Source organism: Aquila chrysaetos, chromosome 9 (assembly GCF_900496995.4).
Source record: "Aquila chrysaetos chrysaetos chromosome 9, bAquChr1.4, whole genome shotgun sequence".
NCBI classification, from domain to species: domain Eukaryota; kingdom Metazoa; phylum Chordata; class Aves; order Accipitriformes; family Accipitridae; genus Aquila; species Aquila chrysaetos.
In genome coordinates this window covers 23,579,054-23,602,207 of record NC_044012.1, presented here as the reverse complement: position 1 = coordinate 23,602,207, position 23,154 = coordinate 23,579,054, and the positions used below count along the sequence as shown (strand labels likewise).

The following is a 23,154-nucleotide window of genomic DNA, read 5'->3' as shown; positions in this document are numbered from 1 at the left end:
TCTTTAAAAAAACAGCCGAAGCAAATGTACATTGTGGTTGCAAAACCACGTGTATCCAGTACACACAGTTATCTGGCCTTCGCATGTACCACTGTGGTATCTGCTGTTATTGCTGTGTCAAAAGCAGGTACCGCAAAAACAGTTGGATGCCCAAAACCCCAGATTCCCCGGGGATTTTGCAGATACTCCCCGTTTGGGATTCCATCAGGGCCATGAATTGGGTCAGCGTTCACGAGCTGTCGGCTAATCAGAAGGGCCGTCCGTGCCGGAGGATGGACTTTCGCAGAGTCCTTTCCTCCCCAGCCGCTGCCGAAGGATGCTAAACTGGCTCTTGTGCAATCGCGGAGGCAGCACGTTTGTGTGGGGGAGAAGGATGAGCTGCCGGAAGGCAATATAAGGCACGCGGCGGTGAGCACGAGAGCGACCCGGGGCAGCGGTGGGTGGAGAAGCATAGAGTGGCCTGGAGATGGTAAGTGGGATGAGAATAAGGTGACATCTTAATGCTGGTGGGATCTCTCAGGACTACTGCAGCGAACGACGAGCAGAGCAGGGAATAAACCCTCCTTGTCCGGAGGTCTGGTGGTTGCAGCTGCTTGGGGTCAGGTGGAGGGGGTACGCGACGTGCTGCCAGACCAGAGTGGGGCTTTTGGCATTGGCTTTGCCCCGCTGTCAGTGCATCTGCAGGGCAGGGGGGTGGCAGAGCATTGGTCCAGCCACTAGCGCTGGCTGACTCATATCCACATCTCTGATAAGGAGACTCCAGTGTCCAGGGCTCACCCAGCACCGTGCCATTAATTTCCCTACAGAAATCCATTATCTGTACCAACAGGGGAGATCGACTTAATCTGTGGCTTTGTGGCATTAATTTTAGTTGTGTTGAAGGCTTTGGGGTTTTTTTTCCCTGTTGTCTCCTTGTTATGGATATGGGTTACTGGAAAAGCAAGGATCCTTTTGCAAATCCTAACTCTTCAAAAGGGCTGTAGTGGGAAGAGGGAAGAGAGAAACTCCTTTCCTCTTCAGGGAGCCTGGACTGATGCTTATGCTGTGCGGTTTTTACTCAAAGTGCCTGTTCTTACTGAAATGTGGCTTTATCACTGTCAGCACATCCTTGCAGGTCCAAGGTCTGGTTTTTCCCACCCCCTTTTTCTGGAATAGCTACCTAAATTTGACCCTTGTGTTAGCCTGCAGGGGGTAGGCGTTGCTGATCTGGCCCTTTGGGATAGGAAATGACTTTGTGCTGTCGAACCTAGAGTTTTTGGAGGAAAAACAGTACAGAAATTATCGCACCCATGCTTGAGGGTTGGCTCTTTCTGAATGACTGCAAACATCTCCAGCGAGCATGCTAAAAACCTGAGTTACCCAGAGCCTGCTTGTTTTTACAGGAAAGGACTGTGAGATGTTTGCTGCTGGTCTCTGCCCTCTGCCTGGCTGGCTGCAAAGGCAACAAGAGTGAGTGTCCCTGTACACTGTCTGTGCTGGGTTACAGACAGGTAGTATGGAAAGGAGACGTCAAACCCTCACCTGATCTGTGTCCAGGTTCCTCGTTCAGGGCACTGCTGAAGGCTGCTAAGGGGGCACAACAGAGCAGGGCTCGGGGAGGGGGGGGCAGGAACTGGGGTGCAAGAGCTGGCCAAATAGGCAGAAACCACAGGCTCTCCATCCCAGCCATGTACAGCATATAACCCGTGGAGAGGGCAGAGGTGCTGTGACATGCCACCACTCTCCTTGCTAGCTGGTGGCAGGCTCCATAGCTCTGATCCAGATTACGGCCATGCTGAGGAGGTCTCCCAGGCTCTCAGTGACATCCTCCCAGGCAAGCAGAGGTAGCAGAGTCTTCCTTAGATGTTCCTGCTCTGGCTTTAGGCAAGATCTCAGTCCTTGAGAGCTGTGCAGGGCTTCACACCATGGGGCGAGTTCACTCTTGCATCTCTTGTAGGGGAGATATTCTTGCTGCGTTTCATCTTATTCACCTTTCCTTTGCTGCAGGTGAGCTGGCGAGCCCTCGTGGCCTGAGGCGAGGGGTTGCCCTCCATCTCAAGAGGAGCCTGGACGCTTGCCTGCCAAATCCATGCCAGCACCAGGGGGCCTGCCAGGTGATGGAGGACAGACCAGTTTGCAGCTGCAAACCAGGCTTCACAGGGGCGTTCTGCCAAGGTAGAGCTGGGGATGCTGGTGAGCCCTCCCCAGTCTGTCCACGGGCACCAGAGGGAAGGGTGATGGGCACGGTGCACTGATGTTACTTACCACTGCTCTCCACTGCAGGGTCCAGGAGCATGTCCCAGCTCCTGGTTCAGGTGCATCCCCCACCACCACATCCTGACTACACGTTGGTACAAGACCCAGTCCAGGCCATTTCCTTCCTCCCCATATGTCTTCATTCCCTTAAGAAGGAAACCTCAGCTGTCAAGAAGCCATGCTGTGGTGGAGCTGTGTCAGGGCAGCAGGGCATGCTGCAGAGCACAGTTGCCTCGCAGTCTCGGCACAACCACACGCACTCCAGCACGGCTACAGTGAAGGCTCCTTCGAGAGACTGGCCAAAAACTGTGTCTTCTTCATCTGAAAGAGAGGATTACTGTCCCTGTCTGGTGCCCTTGGCAGACTGCAGTGATTCTGTAGACAGCCCTCGAAAGGGGCCAGACCCACGACATCTGCCTTTGATGTCTTGAGCCTAAGGACTGTGTCTGTTCAGAGTAGTGGCGGCCATGGGCTTGTGCAGGTCTTAGGCAACCAGTAAAAAATGACAGACCCACACTAACTTCTGCTCATTCCCAAAGGTTTGTCTTTTGCCCAGTGTCTCTGAAGAGCCCTACCAGCAGCCTCCAACAAGGCTGGGATGAGGGTCTGTTGAGCTCAGTGGGACTGTGCCATCCTGTAGCTGACCTAGGGCTCCTTCAGGCTTCTTCCTTATTGCTATTGCAGATGGCTTTTTCCCCCAGATGTGGTACTGAAGCTGGCCTGTGAGGAAGAGCACATGAAGATGATGGTGAGGAAGGAGGTGTTTGAACTCTTGAAAATCCCTCAGGAGCTTGTCCACTTGAAGAACCAGGCATGCAAGGTCTCAGAAAGGGAAGAAGCGGGTGAGCCGTTTTTTGCAGCCACTCTTACAGGTGAAAACCACACTGCCTGTGGATCAATAATTCAGGTGAGGATCCAGGAGAGCCTCTCCGCATAGCTCTGAAGCCATGAGAGGAGCAGACATGCTGAGTGGGGACAGCAAGGGAAAGCCCCAGAGGCTTTTCCTTTTTATCTGGGTGCTGTAAAGTTCTCGTTCCCCTTGGAAGGCTGGGGGCTGAGGCGGCAGGTTGTTCCCGGGTTCTTCCCTGGGAGCTGTCAGAAAGCTCTTCTGCCTCCACCAAACCCCTGCTGGCAGCACATCCTGTCTTACTCAGCAGAGCATGGAAGTCTCTGTGTGCTCTTTACTAGCTGGTAACAGCCCTCAACTTTCTGCCAGTATCCTCTGAGCTCTGCAGCCCTGGCTATAGCCCCTTGATCCCTCATTTGATTCATGGGTCAGGGAGGGTGCAGAGGAACCAGTGCTCCAGCTCTGCATTATACAGGAGGGCCCTCACCTGTGGTCACTATGCTGACTCCTGCCTCCTCCAGTGATGATGGCCAGTAGCCCCTGGACACAGGGCTTGAGCAAAAACCCCTGCAGATATCCAGAAGGCTTGGAGCAGCTGTAGCCGAGTTGCACCATCTGAACCGGAGCTTGGAGCTCTGTGTATGGGCTTAGATGTGGTCTGGAGACTTGATATCTGTGTCATTCCAGCAAAACAGCTCCCATGTGTCGTACTCCAACGTCATTGAGTCAGAGCAGGAAGTGCACAGGGGTGTGATCTCCCGCAGTTTTCAGCTGGAGGTGCATTTCTCCTGCGTCTATGCCTACGAGCACGTGGTGAAACTGCCCTTCGCTCTCACTGCTGTTGACAAGTGAGTAGTCCCTCTTCACCTTGCTGCTGACATGGTATCTTTGAGCTTGCAGAAAAATAGATGCCTTCAATGAGGTGATCTGCAAAGGCCCTGGGGAGCTACTAGAGAGCTCTGACAGCAATGCCATATCAGGGTGCCTCCCTTTCTCTTCCCAACATGGTTTTTCAACAGGAGGTTTGGGCCTGGGACGGAGCCAGAGGAGCATACACAATCTACTTTTCCCCTATCCTCACTGCTTAAAACCATCTATCCAAAAAATAAAGGGTGGCAACTGGAAGATGCCCCCACCAGGCCCCTGTGGAGGTGCAGGTTAGGACCCCCTGGGTTGTCTTTCTCATAGCCCTCAATGGCCAGCTGGTCAGTGGGAACCCCTGGAGCTCCTTGCTTCTGTCCACACACAGCGCAGATGTACCAGCCAGGAGGCAGCTCGGGGCCTGGCTCTCATGAGGCTCCACCTGGGAGCAGAGGCACATCCAGCATCCGTGCACCTGCGCCAGTGGCCTGACTTGCATTAAATCCTTCCTGCCTTCTCGTTCTGCTCATGAGCTCTCCTCCTCTCCTCTCAGGCTGGTGCAGTTCGTGGTCAGAGAAGGACACTTCAATGTCAGCATGAGACTGTACAAGACCCCCTCCTACCTCCAGCCCTATCAGCTGCCGACCGCAGCCATCCCCGTCACAGACACACTCTATGTCCTGCTGAAGATAGAAGGACAGCACCAGCTCAAGTACTTCCTGCTGAGTGTTGAGGATTGCTGGGCCACACCAAGCGCAGATCCCTACCAGGATGTGCGGCACGAGCTCATTGAGAAGGGGTGAGTGGAGTGCACCTAGCACATCTGTTCTCCTTGCACCATGAACACAGTCACATCTCTTTCCTGGGTGCTAAGGACAGGTTGCTGTGAGGGAGCAACAAGCAATGACACCATCATTGCTCACAGGTGGAACCTATGGTGGACACCATCACTGAATAGGTGGAACAGCCCCATAGATGAGCCCCCATAACCACTCTGAACTGACCCCCCTCTCCTGACCCTGCTCTGCTGCCAATAATACTGCCTTCCCTCTAGCATTGCTCCTGACCAGGTGTGGAGGCAAAGGGCAAGGAGGGGACATGAGAGACCTTGCTGGGATGTGCAGAGAGGTTTCTGCTGAAGAGCTTGTGTTAGAGGTGGCTGCAGCCAAGCTAAAGCCAGTAATGTAGATATCCAGGAAGTGGGAGCCACAGCCAGGCTCAGTCCACCCCTGCAGAGCAGCTGTGGCCCCACAGAGCAAGACACGAGCCAGCTCCTGTGCTGGTGGCAGCTCCTCCCTGAGCTGGGCACAACACAGGGTGCCAAGGAAGGGCATCCCCACCAGCACCGAGACAGAAAAAGTCCTGTTCAGCAAAGCTTGAGGGCTGCATCCAGTCCCTGTGTGCTCAGGTGTCCTAGGCTGAGATGTTCCCCCTCATTTGCCACCTGCTGACTTGGCCATTGTGTCCTAGGTGTCCCCGTGACGAGACAGTGACATACCTGAACGCCATTGGAGAGAGCACTACTGCCAAGTTCAGCTTCCAGATGTTTCAATTTGTTGGTCACCCTGAGGTGTTCCTGCACTGCCGTGTCCGGCTGTGTCTCCCTGACAGCCCGGAGCCCTGTGTCAAGGTGAGCTCTCCTGGTGGTCTGCACTGCACCCTGGCTAGAGAGGGGGACCTCCCTTCCCTTGGCCTGCTGTTTGGAGAAGGGACTCTGCTCTGGTTTCGGGTGCCTCAGTACAACAAACACCTCCCAGCAGCAGGAGCTCACCCCAGCACCTTGAACTAAAGGTACAAGGGCTTGAACTGACCAGAGAGCTCCTCTCCCTCTTCCCTCTGTCTGTTGGGTATTTGCAGGAGGAGAGGTTTATGCTAGGACTTGGGGAGAAGCAGACTAAGGTCCTTGAGGAACCAGCTCCTCTCATGCTCTGGGGTCTTGACTGCTCCCAGGCTGCAGCCCCAATTGTGCCTCTGCCAGGGACAGACCAGCAGGACAGCTCTTGCCGCCTGGAGCAGGCTTCTCCCCTGCCCTCTGGTCCCATTACCCTTCCCTTGGCTTTGTTGACAGCAATGCCCCAGGCACTGGAGGAGCAAACGGGCGCTGGTGGATGACTACAATAAGATTGTCTCCTACGGACCCATCCACCTGCTGGCTGCTCCTTCCTTGGGAGCAGAGACCCACCGTTCCAGGACTGACCAACAGGACCTGGGGGGTATGTATGTCCCTCCAGGGAGGGCAGGAGCAGCTCACAGACCCTTGCAACTGTCTAGGCAATGCTCGGTTATTAAAGAGGGCTGCTAAAATCACTGCCCTGCACAGAAGCGTGGAGTCTTTCAGGTGTCATGGCCATGCACGTTGTGCTCCAGAAGCCAAACCAGCACAGAGAGGTTTAGCTCTGTGTGAGCGGCTCCAAACCAGGCACAGGTTGGGCTGACCAGGGCAGCTGGACGGGAAGGGACTAGAAGCCGCAAGGCTGTCGGTGCAGCACCCCAGGCAGGGAAGGCTGGGTTTTCATGCTGGACCTCTGCATCAACCCAGGAAGGCAGGCTCTTTTTGAGCACCAAGGTCTATCCAGGAGATCCAAGCAGCAGTCCAGGACCAGGGTTGGGGGCAAGCCCACCTACAGCATAGCTCAGACCAGGCATGATTGCTGAGTTAAATGGAGCCCCTGGGCAGCAGGTGTGGTTGGAGGCCGCAGGTGAGGCAGATTGGTGTGACCAAGTCCTGTTAGTGCCCTCAGGGCCCCGAAGTACCCCCAGCTCTGGTGGCTCTTACCCTTCACAGGAGATGACCTTCCCCGAATCTGCCCCCAGTCAGAAGATGCTGTGCCAGGGCTCAGCATCGGCTCAGGGGACCCAGATGTGTAACCAACTTTTCTCCTCTTCTTCAGGACCCAACCCTTGGCTCCCCGGGGCCCTCATCCTGTTGTGCGCACTTGCTGTGCTCACTGTGGCTGCTGCGGCTGTCAGTGCGAGGCGGCGAACAGTGTAGAAAACTTCTGTTTCCAAATAAATGTGCCAGTAGCAGAGAGGCTCTTGCCTGTGTCTTTACAGGGTTTTTTTGGGGAAGGAGGTGATGGTTGGATGCAAACGATGCTTGAAGGATGAGTCCATCAGGGTGTTTCTGTTCCCTGTAGCATCCCTAGGACCTTCTCATCCCCTCCTGGCCCATGCTCCCTAGACTCAAAACATGTACCTAGGGATGGGAGGTTCCTTCCTCTTTTCCTCCTCCCCAGAGAGTCACCCAGGCATGTGGGGAGACAGAGGTACCCACACTAGATACCTGCCCACCAAAGCTGGACTTTGCATGGTTCTGTGTGACACAGATGTAGCATTAGCAGAGAAAGGGCTGCTCTGTGTGCGCATACACGTGTGTGTATATACACCTATCCGTACAGATTTCTTCATTCATGACAGATTTCTCCTTTCATTCATAACAAATTGCCAGCAAGATTTTTGCCCATCAATACATCCCTAATATAAAGCAAATAACAAACAATATTGTAAGCATCAAAGCCTAAATCCATAGTGCTCAGACAGCTGGCAGAAGTTTAATAGTAAAACACAGATAAGGAGAAGACGAGTGTTTTCCCTGCTGCAGCTGAAGCACAGTATCCTCGCAGAAGTCGCTGCTGGCCCCAGAGGGTGTTTTGCAGGAGGGACGTCCAGCAGATCCCTGCCTGAAGAGCTTGGCCCCAGTCAGTTTGGAGAGGATGTATTGCAAAGAAGCTCATGGGTTTCTCTGTTTTTGCTGATTCCCAGACCTGAACTTCCTGAGTCTGGGCTGGAGCAAGTCAATCCAGCAGGAAAACCCACCACTGGGCTGGTCCAGCACCAAAGGCCAGCTCTAGCGAGGAGGGGGATGGCTCCATCCTGGCTGAAGGCAGGCAGTTTGTGGGCTCCCTCCTCACCCCCACAAGAGCCCCTGGGGAATGAGATCAGAGGCACTTCAAGACCATGGGGGAGCTGCAGCGAGGAGGGACTTTGGCAGAAGGGACATCTCCGAAGCTCCTTGCCCATGGCAGGCCACTAGGAACGAAAGGGCCAAAGCAAAGAGCCCCCGCTAAGGTGGATCATGCCCACTGAAGGGTAAACTGAGGCACAGTAAACTGAGCCCTTATCCTCCATGGGGAAGCTGCATCCATGGGGATCGAAACTTGCTCTCAGCGGGGGCACACGCAGGCAGGGAGGGAGGTCTAGCCAGCAGCTAGTCCTGGGAGACTGTGGTGGTTTTGTCATGTCTGATGATGTGGGAGAGGGAGCCAGCAATCTCCTTCGTCTTTGGGTAGTAGAGAACGACCAGCCAGATGAAAATGAAGAATCCTGCAGGGAAACAAGGGCAGACACTCAGCAGCAGCAGCAGGAGGAGACGGTGGGAAGCATGCTACCAGCACTTCCCTGCTACTTCCAGGGGATTCTCCCAGCTCGCTCCTGCTCCTGCAGGAGGGGGTCTCCCCATGCTTCGGGTAAGCCACTGGGCTGGGACATGCCCTGGGTGGATAGTGTCCCTCTTCCTCTGCTAAGGAGTGGCATCCTTGGAGGAAAACCACCCCCAGTGGAGTGGACATGATTTAGAGCCATGACCAGCTCCACACCAGTGGCTGGGACCTCCTGCTTGACATGCCCTGCCAAATGGAAGTGCATGACAGTGCTGGGAATATGCTGGTGCCTTGGGACCCCTGGTCAACCCCCTGCCAAGCTGGCTCCTCCCTCCTCCATCTTCCCCACCCGAGCCCAGGAGCCCAGCTCGGAGCTGGCCCTGACCTTGGAGAGAGTTGAGGATGGTGAAGAGGTAGAGCACGGGCTCAGAGGAGGTGCCATGGGTGAAGAACGCCAGGGCCCAGGTGGCTCCCAGCAGGCAGAAGAGCCCCATCACCACGAGGGCCACCTTCCAGGCATTACGGTCTCCCTGCACCGTCCCTGTGCCCTGCAGGCAGCAGCTCTTCTGGGTCACCACCCCAAAGACAGCCATGTTGAAGAGGAAGATGAGGCTGAAGTAGCCGCAGTTGGTGATGTAGTGGACCAGGAGATGTTTGGAAGTGATCCAGCACCTGAAAAGAGACAACTGTGGTACTTCCAGTGGCTCTGCTAGCCCCAGCAGCACCCATGGGAGCCTCCCAGGGGGATGTGTTTGGGGAATGCAGGGACACCATTGTGCTGGTGGGGTTTTCCCGAGACCAGGGTGAAGCAGGGGGGACAGTAGCGTGAACCCGCTGCCCTCATGTTGCTCAGCTGGGAGGGAGCCTGGGGAATCTCCAGGAGGGCCTTGGATGTCCCTCCATGACCTGGAGGCCTACAGGCATGACTGAGGAGGCTCAGCACAAGAGGTGGTGGTGGCAGTGGTTACCATGGCTGTAGCTGCCGTGTTGTAATCACAATTAGGGAAGCAGAAGCACAGCGTAAAGCCGAGCAGGATGGGTGCAACCCCCCACTGCTGCGCTCCTGGCAGGACCAGGTTACCACTCCCCATCCCAAAGGGCCACCTAAGTCCTGTGGGTGGTGGCACAACGCACAGGTGGGCTATGACCTGGTGTTCCACGGTCTGGATGCTGTACTCCCCGTAGCTGCCGATGACTCCTGCCACCCCCACCACGAGAGCCGGGAAGCCTGGAAGAACAAGAGAGACATGGAGGAGGCCAGAAAGGCAAGCGGTGAGCGAGGTGGTTGGCTTGGGGGTCTCTGCATGTCCCTGGATGTGCTGACCTCGGGGAAGATGGGGCTTAGGGACCCGCTGAGGTTGCTCAAGTGTCGGGGGCACAACAGTTTCTGCTAGGACATGATGTGGAGAGGGAAGGACAGCACTGGCTGGTGGGGCTCGAGGTGTCCCCTAACCTCTCTGGAGGATCATCTGCTCTGGTGCCCCCCAAGGTGCCGTGGAGGGCTGCTAATGGGGGAACAAAGACACCTGAGGACATCATCACCTGCTCGATGAGCAGGAGGCTGGTCCCCAGTGGGATGGAGGGTGCCTGCAGGTGCTGCCCTGAATTTGGTGCACCGAGCCCATATAACATAAAGGACAGGGGCTTGCTCACGCTCTGCCCATCACTGCATCACCCTGTTTGCCCTCTGGTTGTAACCCACTGCCCCCCTCTCCCCCCGGCTCTCGCCCAGGCTGGTGGTGCTCACCCCAGCCAATCAGGCACAGTTTCGCCAGGTAGTGGTGGATGTAGGTGCCGAGGACCTTGACAAAGAGGAGGTAGAAGTGACAGCCCTCCAGTGCCATCCAGGTGAAGCAGCAGAGCAGGCAGTAGTGGGTGAGCCCCCCCAGGACCTTGCAGGTCCCCAGCTGGGTCCCACTGGAGAGCCCACTATTGAGCAGGAAGGCCAGGTTGAGGAGGAGCATGCTGCCCATGAGATTCACGTGCAGCCCCAGGTTGATGCGGAGGGTCTCCTCAGACCTGAATCTCCACCTGAGTGTCCCCAGAGGGAGCAGAAAAGGTGGGGGTCACTGCTGAGCAGGGCCCCGCGCCGTATTGTAGCAGGTTCACACAGAAGCACCGGAATTGCCCAACATCTCTCCCAGCCTGATGAGTCCCCAGGGAGCTGCTGGCACATCCTACCTTAAGAAGATGCAGAAGGCGATGATGAAGATGGAGAAAGCAATGGCTACCCCGCAGCCAGCAGTGGCAACAACCATCAAGGCTTGTGCCGTGGACCTGTTCAGAGCCGGGTTCTGCCAAACACACACACATTGGGTTAGACAGGCCCTGGACCAACCTAGAAAACCCAACTGCCACTACCAGAGCCACGGGGCTGATAACCCCGGTGGGCTGCTGCAGGGACCCCACACAAGCCATTGGTCTGTCCCCCCAGAAGGTCTTCAGGGGGAGCGGGGAAGTGGTGGCTCAGAGGAGATGCTCCCTGGGGTGGGGTGAGGGATGAGTGAAGGCTATAGGGCAGCACCATGAGCACCCTCCTGGGAGCATCCACCAGGAGATGGGACCCCAAGCCTCACTGGTCCAGAGCCTGCACTAAGCTGGGGGCTGTTTCCACCCCGTACCCGCTCTGCTGAGCTGCTGCTGCCCTCCTGAGCTGGGGCTTGGCTTGATTTTGGGACCTGGGCTTGCGTGGGAGCAGCTATAACTGTCCCCGTGCAGCTACTCATGACACCCAAGGGGCCACCAAGGTGGGGCAGGCAGTGCAGATGGGGTACGGGCAGGAGCTGTGGGGAGTGGGATTGTCACCAGGAGGAGGGTGAAGAAGGTGAGATGGTTGCAGGAGCAGACTGTCCCCTTGTCCCTGGTCTGCGTGTCACATCCACTGCTGCTCCAGCCTCCTGCCTGCCCTGAGACAGGCACAGGGTGACAGCCGTGAGCGCCGGGCACAGCACCCATGCCCGGCCCTGTGCCCGGCCCCGCCGAGGACCATACCTTTGCTGGCATCCCAGAAGACACATTGCGGGGTGATGCCCTGCAAGGGGGGAGAGCAGCATCAGCCACCACCACAGTGAGGGGCACCAGAGGAGAGATGGAGGGAGTGCACAGCTGACTTACATGGAGCAGCTGCCCGTGGGTGAAGGTGAGCTGCACGGGGTCCTGCAGCCCAGAGATGCTCGTCTCTCCCACCGTGATGCCCACCACAGTGTCATCCAGGACCTGCCCTGTCTGGTTGATCTCCTGCGTGGGGGCAACGCTGCCTGAGCCAAGCCGACAGGTAGCGAGTACCGGTGGCCGGAGGGATGCCAGCAATGCCAGCTCGTACCTCGAACATGCCAAGCTGCTGGATGTTGAGGACTGTCACCACCACGCGCGCTGTCTGGCTGCTCAGGGACCGGAATATCTCCCTGGGGAGCTGGATTTTGCCTGCCTTCCCCTTCTCTGTCATGTTCAGCATCCTAGGGCCCTGCGGTGGAGAACAGCGGTGGGAGGTTGCTTGCTGGCAACGTCACGTCTCTGCTCAGGACCCACCAACCTTTCTCCAGGCACAAATTCAACCCTGTCCGGGCGGGGTTTGCTCAGCAATATCGGCAGGAGCCCCGAGGGCAGAAGGGGAGAACCTTATCCCCAGCACCCAGCAGCAAAGGGGTAGAATTGGGACCAGCTCCCAGGAGAGCCCCAAACCACCATCACTCCGTGGGGCATGGTCCCCTGGGACATCCAGAGAGTGGGAGAGCCTTGGGGTGGGCAGGGAGCGCAAGGTCCCACAAATTCCTCCTCTTCCTTCCCCTCTCCCTGACCACCCGCCTGCTGCTGGGACGGCTCCTCAGGGAGGGCTCTTCCCTCCCAAGCACTGTTTCACGTGACTTCTTGCCAAGGGATGCTAAAATTGACGTGGGTCCGTGACGCAATGCTGGAGCAGGGTGGAGGAAGAGCACGCCATGGCACGCCAAGCCTCAGGGCAAGGGCCAAGCGATGCTTGGAAGGCACGGGGCCTTCTCAGCGAGGGAGAGGGGTGCATCTCACCTCCCTGGGGGAAAAGGTGATGAGGACATCGTGGGTGACAGTCCTGCTGATGTTCAGAAGCAGCACCTTCAGCCCAGCCACCCTGCTGCGCAGCGCCGGCCACTCCAACTGCAGCAGCCTGCAGGGCAGGAGGGCTGTGGGACCGGGGGATGCTGGGGGCTGAGCCCCTGAACCCCGCCACGTCCCCCCCGCCTGCTACCTGAGCCAGCGCTCCCGCAGGCAGGCGCAAGCGGGGCTGCCGGAGCGCCTCAGCTCCGGGCAGCGCCAGGGCAAGTCAGGGCTGGGAGTCCCGTTGCCTTGCTCCTCCAGCTCCACCGTGTTGCAGCACCGGTGGTACCTGTCACCCCGCCTCAGGGCTGGGGAGGAGGGGAGCAGGGTGACTGCTGGGCACCATGGCACCAGGCAGGCACTGGAGCGAGGGCAGGGATGGGGGGGACCACTCACCGGCACAGCTCTCCTGTCCCCCAGCAGCATCTGGAACAAGAGCACATGGGGAAATAGGGGGAAAACCCCAAAATCTAGGGTCAGTCCTCCCTCTGCCCACAGGGGAAGGGGGAGGCAGGAGAATGTGGCAGCTGCCAGGTTCGAAAGGAGCAGCCCTACCATTACATGGACTTCAAAAAGCAACAGGACAGACATCAGGGCTGGTGAAGGCAAAGCCACCATGCCTGTCTGTTGACACATCACCGCGTCCAGCTCCCCAGGGTGGCTGGCAGAAGAGACTCTGGGCTGCTGGTCCAGGGTTTTAAAATAGCCCGCAGCAGCAAACCCTCCCCCCCAACTCCGCTCACCTCTGCACATCCCAGGGGGGACCTTCCCTTCTGGCCCAGCCACATTTCAGGGTGAAACCCCACCACGGTGTTTGGGTCAACACTCACCCATGGGAAAACATAACCCCCAAGCCCACGTGCACCCCAAGCCAGGGGTGCCCACGTCCCCCTCACCCGCCACTCACCGGGCAGCACCAGGAGCAGCAGGACGGTGCCCAGGAGCAGGTTCATGCTGCTTTGTGGGGTCTCCTGGCCACCCCCAGCCATCCCACGATGCTCTGCTCCCCTTATCCTGGTGGCTCTGCTTCTCCTCAGGCTCCCACAGGGCTTGCAACTGCTCCTGAGGCAACGGCCGTGTCCTCATTTCCCTTCTGCAAACCCCTCGTGCCTTCCTGTGGGTTGGCAAGTGACCTCCTGCCCCAGCTCACAGCAACAGCGATAACTGTCAGAGCCGCATCGTTTCCCCCTTGGCCGCTTCCCCCCCAGCTAACTCGGGGCTTTTTTCCTTCCCTTTCTCCCCCCACATCCTGCCAAATTCTTGATCGATGGCCCCCACCAGCCCAGCGATGTGTTGGAGCGTCCCTCTCCCAAACTGGGCATGCCACTGGGCATCCCCTTCCCATGAAGGTCCCCCTGCCCCGGCCGGGAGCTGGGAGATGGGTGGAGGGGGATGAGCCACAAGCAGAGCATCATGATCTGGAAGGTGAACTGGTGGGATGGGAGACATGGTGCTGCACTCGCAAGTGGGACAGCCAGGAGAGCCGCGCTGTGCATGGCCCTGCAGCCACCAAGGGAGGCGATTCCCATGCTGCAAAGTCTCCCTCTTTGGATTCCCATCCTCTGCTGGCCTCCCTCTTCGCTGGGTGGTGACAGTCCCCAGAGATTGCAGCAGCTTCCTGAGGCACAGCATCCCCCTCCATCACCCCGACCCCTACGGCACCAGGCTGCTGGTGCTCTGCCAGGAGCGCCGTTACTGGTCCCAGCTCAGCAGGATCCTACAGGGTTAAACATCGGGTCCTGTCCTGGGGATGGGATAACCCCAGCCAAGGGATGGATCCCATGGAAGAGCCTGCCAATGCACCCCAGCAGAGACCCCAGCGAGCCGCACTCCAAGCAGGAACACCTTTAATGGGCACAAGTCTGGTGTGCAGGCGCGCTCATTAAACTTCTACACCATCCAAATATATACATTCAACAAAATAACAAAAATAGATTATTTCAGCTGCTAGAGGGTGTCGCTGGGGCAGTTATTCTGTCTTCACTGGGGAAGGACCCTCTCAGTGATCAGCAGCAAGGGCTGAAGATGGGGCCTTTCCCACCCGTCATCCCTGGCCTCGGGGCACGGGAGGGGATGTCCAGAGGCACCAGGGACCCTGTCCCTGCCCCTTCCACATTCTGCAGCCCCCGCTGCCTGGGCAAGCATCCCTCCCTCCTGCCCCAAGGATGCCAAGCCAAGGGATGCGCCACTGCCCGGCAGGATGCGGTGGGTGGGAAAACTGGGGAGGGGGCCAGCAGAGGCAAGGGGCAGCTGGCCCCGCTGTGGGTCCCTGGGCTCCTAGCAGCCCTGTGAGGCAGGTGTGGTAGCAAAGCAGACGGCATCAGTCCCTCCCACAGCCATCCTCCGCGCAGGGAGCCCCGGTGCGGTGCGGCCATCGCAGGGCTCAGCCAAGGTGGCTCTAGCTGCTGTTGGGTTGCAGTTTGATGCTGTCGGAGCTGCTCTGCGAGTCAGGGGACTTTCTCGCCTGCAGCACCATGGTCCAGTACCAGAGGAAGATGAGGAAACCTGGGAGAGGAAGGAGGAAGGGTGGGTGAACCCCCTTGAAGGACCAAGAGCAGCCAAGAATGAGCCAGCCAGCCTGCCATGGACAGCTCCTCTCGTACACCGTCACCACCCCACCAATACTCCATGAAAGCCCCGGTGCCCTTCGGAGGAGCCCGGTGTCCCAAGCTCACCTTGGAGGGAGTTGATGATGGTAAAGATGTAAAGGGAGACAAGGCGGAAGACGCCGGAGGTGAAGGAGAAGAAGACCAGCGCCCAGGGGATGCCCAGCAGGATGCTCAGCCCAAAGAGAGCTAGGACATGCTTGAGCTTGTGGCCTTTCTTGTTCTGCCGGAGGATCTCCCGGACCATGGCCCCCAGCATGACCGAGTTAAAGAGGAACACCAGGCTGAAGAAACCCAGGTTCACGATGTTGTGGATCAGGGGGCTTGTGATCCAGCATCTGGAGGGAGGAGAAAGGGCAGAGGGTTATGCTGTGTCATCCCACAGGGACATGAGTTGGAGGGGTCGGGGGAAGCAGGAAGGTGTGGTGCAAACCCAGCGCCCAGCTTAGTTACGCAGGGACGGGGGTCCGTCACCCCCCCACCCCCCCCCCCCCCCCCCAAAGCTCCAGAAAAGCCACAGCTGGGCTAAGGAAAGCCTGTAGGACACAGTGAAGGTTTAGCCAGTTGACTTTATCTAAGACCAGGGACCAGGCAACCAATTTCCCATGACTTACATGGTTGCATTGGTGGATTTGCCACCAACGGATTCATAGACAGGAATGGAGAAGGGGCCATAGTTCGTCCAGCTAGCCAGGAAGATCAGCGTCACGCAGAAGAAGGGGAGTCCTGGGTGGCATGAACAGAGTGAAGCAGCTGCCCTAGTCCCTGGCCCTTGGACCTTCTGGAAGGACTTGTTGCCCCTTTCTCCCCGTATAGAGTACAAACCAATGTCCTCCCTCCCAAGAGGGAACTGAGGATGGCTCACACAACAAGGACGCCTGGCATAAGCCCCAGCCCAGGAGTGAGCTGTGCTGCACTGACCCCAGCCGGGGGTCTCCCAGGGCTGTGGAATTTTAGGTCACAAAAGATCATGAGATCTTCCTACCACAGCCTCCTGCCCAAAGCACGGCAGAGATGTGTGGGTGCTTCCTGCATCAAGCCCATCTCTCTGGGCTGTCCTGGATGGTTCTTTCAGAAAGAGAGGATCCCATTACTATTTAAAGACCCCAAGCAGTGGCTCTCACATGCCTCCCTTGCTGGGTGACCCCCAGGGTGATCCACCCTTGCTCTAGCACCAGCTTCTGCTCTCAGTCACTGTCTCCTCTACCAAGTCTTTTGACAGAGAGACCCCTCTGCTTTCAGACATATGCTCCCCCACAGCTGCATCTCCATCCCCATCCAGGCACTGTATATGGTGGGAAAGACCCACCCAGGTGCCCCCCCACCCAGTGGCCCATGCCCTCAGGGCATCTCTGCCTCCCCCATGCTCACCCCAGCCCACCAGGCAGAGCTTGAGGAGGAAGTGGTCATGGTAGGCATTGAAGACTTCGATCACAAGCCGGTAGAGGTTGTAGCCCTCGATGCCCATCCAGGTGAGACAGCTCAGGAGGGAGAAGTGCAGGAACAGCCCCCCGGCTCTGCAGACTGCCTCACTGCTGCTGGAAGCCAAATGCTCAGAGATGAGGAAGGTGATGTCCAGGAGGAAGATGGCGCCCAGCAGGTTCATGTGGATGTGCATGCTCGTGATCTGGTCTCGCTGCTTGCTTCTGGAGAATCAAGGTGGGGAGACCTCACCACCATGCCTGGCCAGCATCCTTGGGGCCCCACAATACCCCACAGTTCTGCATGGGGCAACTCACCCCAGCCAGAAGAGCCAGGAGCTCTGGTGCTGTCAGAGGGCTGAGAGCCTAACCCCACGGGTGGGACCCCCCGTTACATGTGCAAATTCAGGTCCCTGCAGCTGACCCTGCATTTCAGATCTAGGCCATGGAGCGTAGGGAGCGACATCATTTCAGCTCTGAATCATCTATGGAGGATCAGTGACATGACTCAGGAGAAAACACTCATGTTCTCCACCGGGCCCTTGAAAAGATCTTTGCAGGCTTCTGCTTGCCAGATCCATAACAACAACCAAGCTGATTTCCAAAATCATTGAAAACAGCCAGTGTTTTCGAGTGCCCTGCAGGATACCTGGCCGAGGGGGTGATTTCTGGAGAGAACTCTGTTTTCTTCAAGCATATCTCCTTTACCATGCTTCTAGCCAGGCCACCAACTGCATCTGGAGAGCTTGTGCCCACCCAGGTGTAGTGGGGTGGACTGTCAGACTGTACCTGAAGTAGAGGAAGAAGATGGTGCAAATAGATGCCAAAGCTGAGATCAGGCAGCCAATGTAGGTTATGACACTCAGGTAATCCCTGTGTATGTAGGCGATCTCCGGGGAGGATACCTGAGGAGAAGGAGGAATGAGAGATGGTGAGGAAGAACAGCCGGTGGGAATGATGTAGAGCTGCGGAAGGTGTTACCCACCATCAGCACGGCAAAGTAGGTGAGGTGGTTGCATCTGCAGTCCGTCTGGCTGCCTCCCATCACTGTTGTACAACCGTAGCTGTCCCAGCTCCCAGAGCTGGCTGCGCAAGAGAAAGGGAGAGCGGCTGGTGAGCAGCAGGAACATCTGCGTGGGGTTTGTGGATCTTCAGGGCAAGGTGTCCATGGCAGGGGGGAGGACAAAGGTGGGGGTCCCAGCTTGTCCCATGCCAAGTACACACACTCAGATAGCACCCTCAGCATCAGGACCTATCCCTAGGGAGGGAGAAAGCTCTTAGGTTAGCTACGGAGGGAAAAACCTGAAATCAAGCCTGCGGGAAATGTTTATGGAGCTGGAGCGAGGAAGGGAGGTGCAGAGCGACTTTTACCCTTACCAGTGGGTCTGTGGTACCCTGCAAAAGGAGCAAAGGCAGCGCCTGGCTTCACACCCAAGCGCAGGAGCACTCACCGGTGGTGTCCTCCTGCCAGAAGACGCACAGTGGGGTCACATTCCTCTGCAATGACAAAACCACGGGCCCTGATCAGGGTGCAGCAGTGGGTTTGTTGCCTGGCCAGCACATTTGATAGGGGAGAACATGGGGCAGGAGGTGAGACGGTCTCAGGAGACAAACCGTCCCATATCATGGGAGCGGGCTCCAGGCAAAGATCGTTCTCTTGGCAGCTCACAGAGCAGATACCTCGTCCCAGGTGCCCTTTTTCAAACAAGGGGTTCAGCTTTGAGCAGGCACCTGACAGGGCCATGAATGAGCCAAGGGACTGTTAACTCAAAGTGTCCCCCAGCCCTGAAGATTGTGCTGGAGGTGACATATCTGCAAAGCAGCATCTCCTGGACAGGCACAGGCAGTGCCACCACCAGTGCACACAGTGAAGCCATGGTCACGACACAGCCCCAGAAGACGTGGCAGACCCCGTACAGGCAGGCCAAGGGCATGGACCTGCTGGATTATGACCACTCTCTAAGCTGGCAGGGCTTGAGCCCTCCTTGCCCCTCCATTCCTGGTGGGATCAGGTTCAATGAGGCTCTTTCCCCACCTACCGGCAGCTGGTCGTGGAAGAAAGTGAGGACCACTGGGTCGGAGAGGTTGGCCACCACCGTGTCCACCAGGGAGATGCCCACCACCTTGTCACCCAGGACGTGGCTGCTGTTTTCATCCTGTTGGAGAAGAGGAGGCGGTGGCAGCGTGGGAAGGGAGAACTGCCAGGCCTGAAGTGGGTGAGAGTCCCCACGAAGGAGGTCCCATGCCTCTTTCCCCATCAAGCTTGTAGCTCGTCTTTGAAGCATCTTCTCCGAGCGAGCACCCCCAGCACAGCGGGGACACCCCACCATGCAACACGCATGGGCGTTACCTGGAACATGGTCTGGCTGTTGATGTCCATGAGGAGCACCCTGTGCTCCACCCCCTCCTCCCTCTTCTTCGCCACCATGAACAGGCTGCTCGGCAGGTCCACTGTGAACCCATGGACCTCTCCACCCTCCTGCAAGGAGAGACTCGTCAGGAGAGAAGTTGGGAGAGGATGCCGGTGGGCCAAGACCACCAGGGCAGGCTGCCCAGGACCCACCTCTCTTTGGGAAGCAAAGGCCAGGTGCTGAGGAGCCTGAGTGGGCTGGACCCTCAGGACAGTCGCATGCACGGTGGCCTTCCCAAAGGTCTGGTTCTGCCCTTCGAGCTCCACCCTGGCCAGCGTCTTCTCCAGCTCCCCAAGTTTGCTGTCAGGGAAGGGGCACAGTGAGCAGGATGCAGCGGGCACCGCACAGGTTGCAGCAGGAATGGCAGAGCTGTGAACTCACCGCCGAAGCATCCGCTGCTCCATAGCTCCCGTGGCCAGTGCCAGGGGCTGGGCGATGAGGCTGTCCAAAGCGGTGAGCTGCTCCTCCACGTCTTGCTCCCAGACAGGCATCCTCTCTGGAGAGGCTGATGGGCACACAAAAGGAAATGCCATGAAACGCATGGGCAGAACCAGCTTCCCTGTGCCCCAAACTGACCAGGCACAGCCCTGGTGGGAGCACAAAGCAGAGGGCTTCGAGGTGACCCCAAGCCTGGGGAGCTGATGGAGACCCCAACCCAGAGGGCTTCCCCTGCCGCCCAGAGCTCGGCTCCTGCTGAGGCCATTGGGACCAGGCTGGCTGGTGCCTAGCATTGCAGACAGGACCCTTGGACACTTCTGCAAAGCACACTATTTCCCAGGATTTTAGGGGGCAAAACACTTTTGAAGATCTCCATCTTCATCTCTAGGGAGCCTGGGTACCACAGGCTGCCTCTGGGCTCCTTCAAGCAAACCTATGTTCCCTTCCATCATCCTTCAGCTGTGTCTGCACATCATCGTACTGTAGCACATACTGGGACACCACCAATGCTCTGCTGATGGCTAGAGAATGGGCTGCGGATGAAACAAACCCTTTATTTCATTAAAGTAACATTGAATTGCCTTTACCGGGGAAGAAGTATTCAGATGCGCTGTCAAGGGAGGTGTTCTTCCCGCCCTTTGAGATGTAGGACACATTGAAGATGGAGGTGTTGGTTCTTTCAGTCTTCTGACTCTCCTTCCCCCGGGCGATGTTGCTGGACTGGTCTCCACCCAGGAGGAAGCTCTGCTTCCCATACACCAGCCTCAGGGTCCTGTTGGCCTTGAACCAGTAGACGCAGAAGCGGTACCTGCCCAAAGCAGGGGGCAAGCTGTACTTGTAGTAAGAGTTTCTCCTGTTTGGCAAAAAGGGCCTTTTTATGATCAGCGCCTGCGCCGTGTTCTCAATGGAGATGGTGGCGGGGCCATGCTCGTAGATGACGGAGCTGCTCTGGGTCTGGTTTCGGTCACCGCAGAAGCGGAAGTCCTCTTCCCGACGGCTGCTGGCTCCCACCCCTGCGTTGCACAAGTGCACAGAGACACCGGTTCAGCCGGAGGGGTGGCCACCCCCAGCAAACACTGCACCCCGGCGGCAGGCCTCGTGCGTGGCACACCGGGCTCTTTGCCCCAGTCATCCTGATTCTGTCCTGGATGGGCTGCGTGATGTCGGCCACCTCCCCAGTGTCCCCACGGCCACACTGGGACGATTCCCCAGGGCTCCTGGTGCAGCAGGACGTCCTGTCCCTCGGGGCCACCCTCTCCCAGGTACCACTACCCACACCGGCAGACACTAACAGAGGACCTCTCCATCCCCAGAAGGAATGGATGGAGACCATCTCCTTTCCCTGGAAAGGACCCATCCTGCCCCAGAGACCCCACCAGAGGCACATCGGCCCATAAGACATTTCAAGTCTGTGGAAGCCACAGCTGCAAACACCCCTTGGTGCCCCCCCAGCCAATTTTTGGGGGTTGCCAATTACTTCCAGCAGCCCAAACCTGGCTCACCGTCCCTGGGCAGGACGTGGTTGGGGCAGTCTACCTTGAAAGGGGGAGAGAAGGAGCAGAAGGAGGACCTTCATCCCAGGCAGCTCTCTGCTTTGGCTTGGCCTCCAAGGAGAAAGCAGAGCCTGGAAGGGTACAAAGGAAAGAGACCACATGAGTATTTGGGTATCACCCATACCATGGGGTCAGGGGATGGAGAGCAAAGGCTGTGCTGGTAGGACACCAGCTGGTGTCTCGGCCAGCTCCCCAGCCGCGGGGCTGGAAGGACGGGGGAGGCCGGCAGACGGGTCGCCAGGCTCTCAGCACGGAGAGGGTGGCCCACCACTCCGGCACAGGCACTAACCGCCAATGATTCACCACGGGAGGGGTCCCCTCTTCATCTCCCTGCTTCATATTTTGGTTTGAGCCTTGGTTTCTTATCACAAGCGATAGGAACAGAAGGAAATGGTGGTTTCCTAATTTGCCAGCCCTAAAATTATTTTCTCGGGTGCTTTCAGCTTCTGCAGATTAGCCGAGGAGCTGGGCACGTTGCAAACCGCTCTGTCATTTCAGCCTGGCAGAAATGGGCTCTCCTGGGCTCACCCCTGAGATGCCGACGCAGCAACCACCGCTGCCAAAACCCCTTCTGCCCCTTGTGACCAGCCGGGCAACGTCCTCTACATCCCCTTTCCCCATCCCTTCAACCTGCACTCTGCTCTACCACCCTTTTCTTTGTCTTTATATGTGGCCAGAGCTCCTGTGACCTGCACCCAGGCCAGCGCCGAGCACCCTCAGGTGTTGCTGCACCCACGCACTCCACCCAGCCACAGCCTTCACACTGCAGCCGCTCCCATGGTGCTTTCTGCCTTGCCCGTGCCACAACCCACATCTCTGACACTGCTGGGATGCACTGAGCTTCACCTCCTCCTTGCTCTGCTGTCACCCCAGCAATGGGTTGAGGCTGGTGGGACCCATCCTGCCAGGGTCCAGCAACCAGCAGGAGCCCCCCCAGGGCGGGACAGCATCAGTGGGGGCTGCTGGACCAGCCGGCAGAGCCGAACACTTGCTAATGCCCAAAGCCAAGCCGGCGTCCAGTGTGCCACCGCCGCATCCCACTCCTGTGCTGCTCTCAAAGTATCCTTCTTGAAACCCACTGAGTGGCCGAATCCTGTTTTGTTTGCTGCAAGTGGGTGCCAGGGCACCCACCAGCATCATCTGCAAAGGCTTGTGAGCTCTCCCAGGCACCCAAGAGTTATCAGATGGGAAGGTTGGGGAAAAATTGCTTGCTTGAAACCTAGGCGTCCCTGTTAGCAGGTTTCTCCCACCAGCATGCGCTTCTCCCGGAGGTTTCTCTAGCCAGCACAGAGCCAGGGCACATCCTGTGCCGGCACGTCACTGTGGGCACAGCCCACTCGCTGTCCCTCCCTATCTGCTTCTTGCAGCAGTTTATCACTAGAAGATGGGGGCTTCGGGTTGTTAATTAACCTGCTGCCATGGGTATAATTGAGTGTGGTGCTAATGAGGCTTCCCAGTGTGGACTGGGAGGGTACAGCACAGGCAGCAGTAGCTGGATGTGGACAGGGCTGGCAGATACATGCACATGTGTATACACGCATGTGTATCTGAAAAGCACAAATCCAGGGTGGCAAAATGCCGGTGGTGATGGGAAACACCTGGATCGCTTAGAAGCACCGGAGTGGCACGTGAATGCCAACCGTGGCATGACGGCACAGAGCCGGCATGCCAGGAAAGCATCCCCTCTGGATGGGGAATGCTGAATCCCAATGAGGCTTCAGCTCATTTTGCTGTGCTGGCTCTGTTGGGATTTTATTGGGGTGGTCAGAGGACAGGATCAGCATCAGCCCCTTTCAGCCGTTACTCAACCGGGACCAGAAATCCCTGTGGGGATGTGGGTGGGGGAGCTGGTATTTCCCCTCCAAGCCCTATATGGTCCTGCTCGCCCCGATGCCGATTGCTGTTTCCTGAGCCAAACAATAGCGAGAGAAAATCCCCGAAACTGGTTTCGCAGCAGGGAAACGCAGTTCTCATCTGTGCTGGTGATAAGCAGCACCGGAGGGAGCCGGATGCACCGAGCCCACGCCGGGGCTGGATCCTGCCCCATCATCTTCCCATCCTTGGGTGGCAGTGGGGATGCGCGGCATCACCACGCCCGGGTACCCTGCCCGGCGATGCCTCACGTCCCCACTGCCACCAGGCCATCTCCCCAGTGTCAGCCGTTTCCAAAAGCCCTGCACTATCGCAGTGACCAAGCAGAGACCCATTTAGGCACCAACCCTACCTCCACTACATCATCCCCAAGGCAGGGTGGCTTTACCTGCTGCCCCAGCCAGAGCCTGGGGGGTGAGCTCCTCCAACAACAATAACGCATAGAAAAACTCCTGTTTTG

General features: G+C 57.7%; 3 protein-coding genes across 5 annotated transcripts; 1 reads left to right on the top strand and 2 right to left on the bottom strand.

Moving 5' to 3' along the window:
• Positions 1–346: 346 nt before the first annotated feature.
• LOC115345886 (uromodulin-like) lies at positions 347–6,972 on the top strand. The gene is made up of 9 exons (XM_041125861.1): positions 347–469; positions 1,383–1,449; positions 1,987–2,154; positions 2,937–3,142; positions 3,770–3,930; positions 4,497–4,742; positions 5,414–5,573; positions 6,012–6,156; positions 6,835–6,972. Exons 1-9 carry the CDS (start codon positions 467–469, stop codon positions 6,933–6,935), a joined length of 1,257 nt encoding a protein of 418 aa, XP_040981795.1. The 5' UTR covers positions 347–466; the 3' UTR covers positions 6,936–6,972.
• Positions 6,973–7,475: 503 nt separating this feature from the next.
• On the bottom strand, positions 7,476–13,714 carry ADGRG3 (adhesion G protein-coupled receptor G3). Of its 3 annotated transcripts, XR_005933157.1 has the most exons (14): positions 13,301–13,612; positions 12,790–12,819; positions 12,545–12,701; positions 12,346–12,463; positions 11,645–11,785; positions 11,437–11,559; positions 11,314–11,353; positions 11,128–11,228; positions 10,504–10,616; positions 10,070–10,353; positions 9,457–9,550; positions 8,708–8,994; positions 8,091–8,266; positions 7,476–7,731 (listed from the first exon to the last, which is right to left on the bottom strand). XR_005933157.1 is itself a non-coding variant. In XM_030026716.2 (13 exons), exons 1-13 carry the CDS (start codon positions 13,380–13,382, stop codon positions 8,151–8,153), a joined length of 1,686 nt encoding a protein of 561 aa, XP_029882576.1. In that variant the 5' UTR covers positions 13,383–13,612; the 3' UTR covers positions 7,476–8,150. The 3 variants fall into 3 exon arrangements, 1 of the variants encoding a protein (XP_029882576.1); XM_030026716.2 differs by having other exon boundaries at positions 7,476–8,266; XR_005933158.1 differs by lacking the exon at positions 7,476–7,731 and having other exon boundaries at positions 8,111–8,266; positions 9,471–9,550; positions 13,301–13,714.
• A 509-nt stretch (positions 13,715–14,223) lies between these two features.
• On the bottom strand, positions 14,224–20,875 carry ADGRG1 (adhesion G protein-coupled receptor G1). The gene is made up of 13 exons (XM_030026707.1): positions 20,806–20,875; positions 19,857–20,282; positions 19,213–19,336; positions 18,984–19,131; positions 18,771–18,899; positions 18,460–18,576; positions 17,872–17,917; positions 17,406–17,506; positions 17,210–17,325; positions 16,371–16,645; positions 15,614–15,725; positions 15,069–15,337; positions 14,224–14,898 (listed from the first exon to the last, which is right to left on the bottom strand). Exons 1-13 carry the CDS (start codon positions 20,843–20,845, stop codon positions 14,792–14,794), a joined length of 2,010 nt encoding a protein of 669 aa, XP_029882567.1. The 5' UTR covers positions 20,846–20,875; the 3' UTR covers positions 14,224–14,791.
• Positions 20,876–23,154: the final 2,279 nt, after the last annotated feature.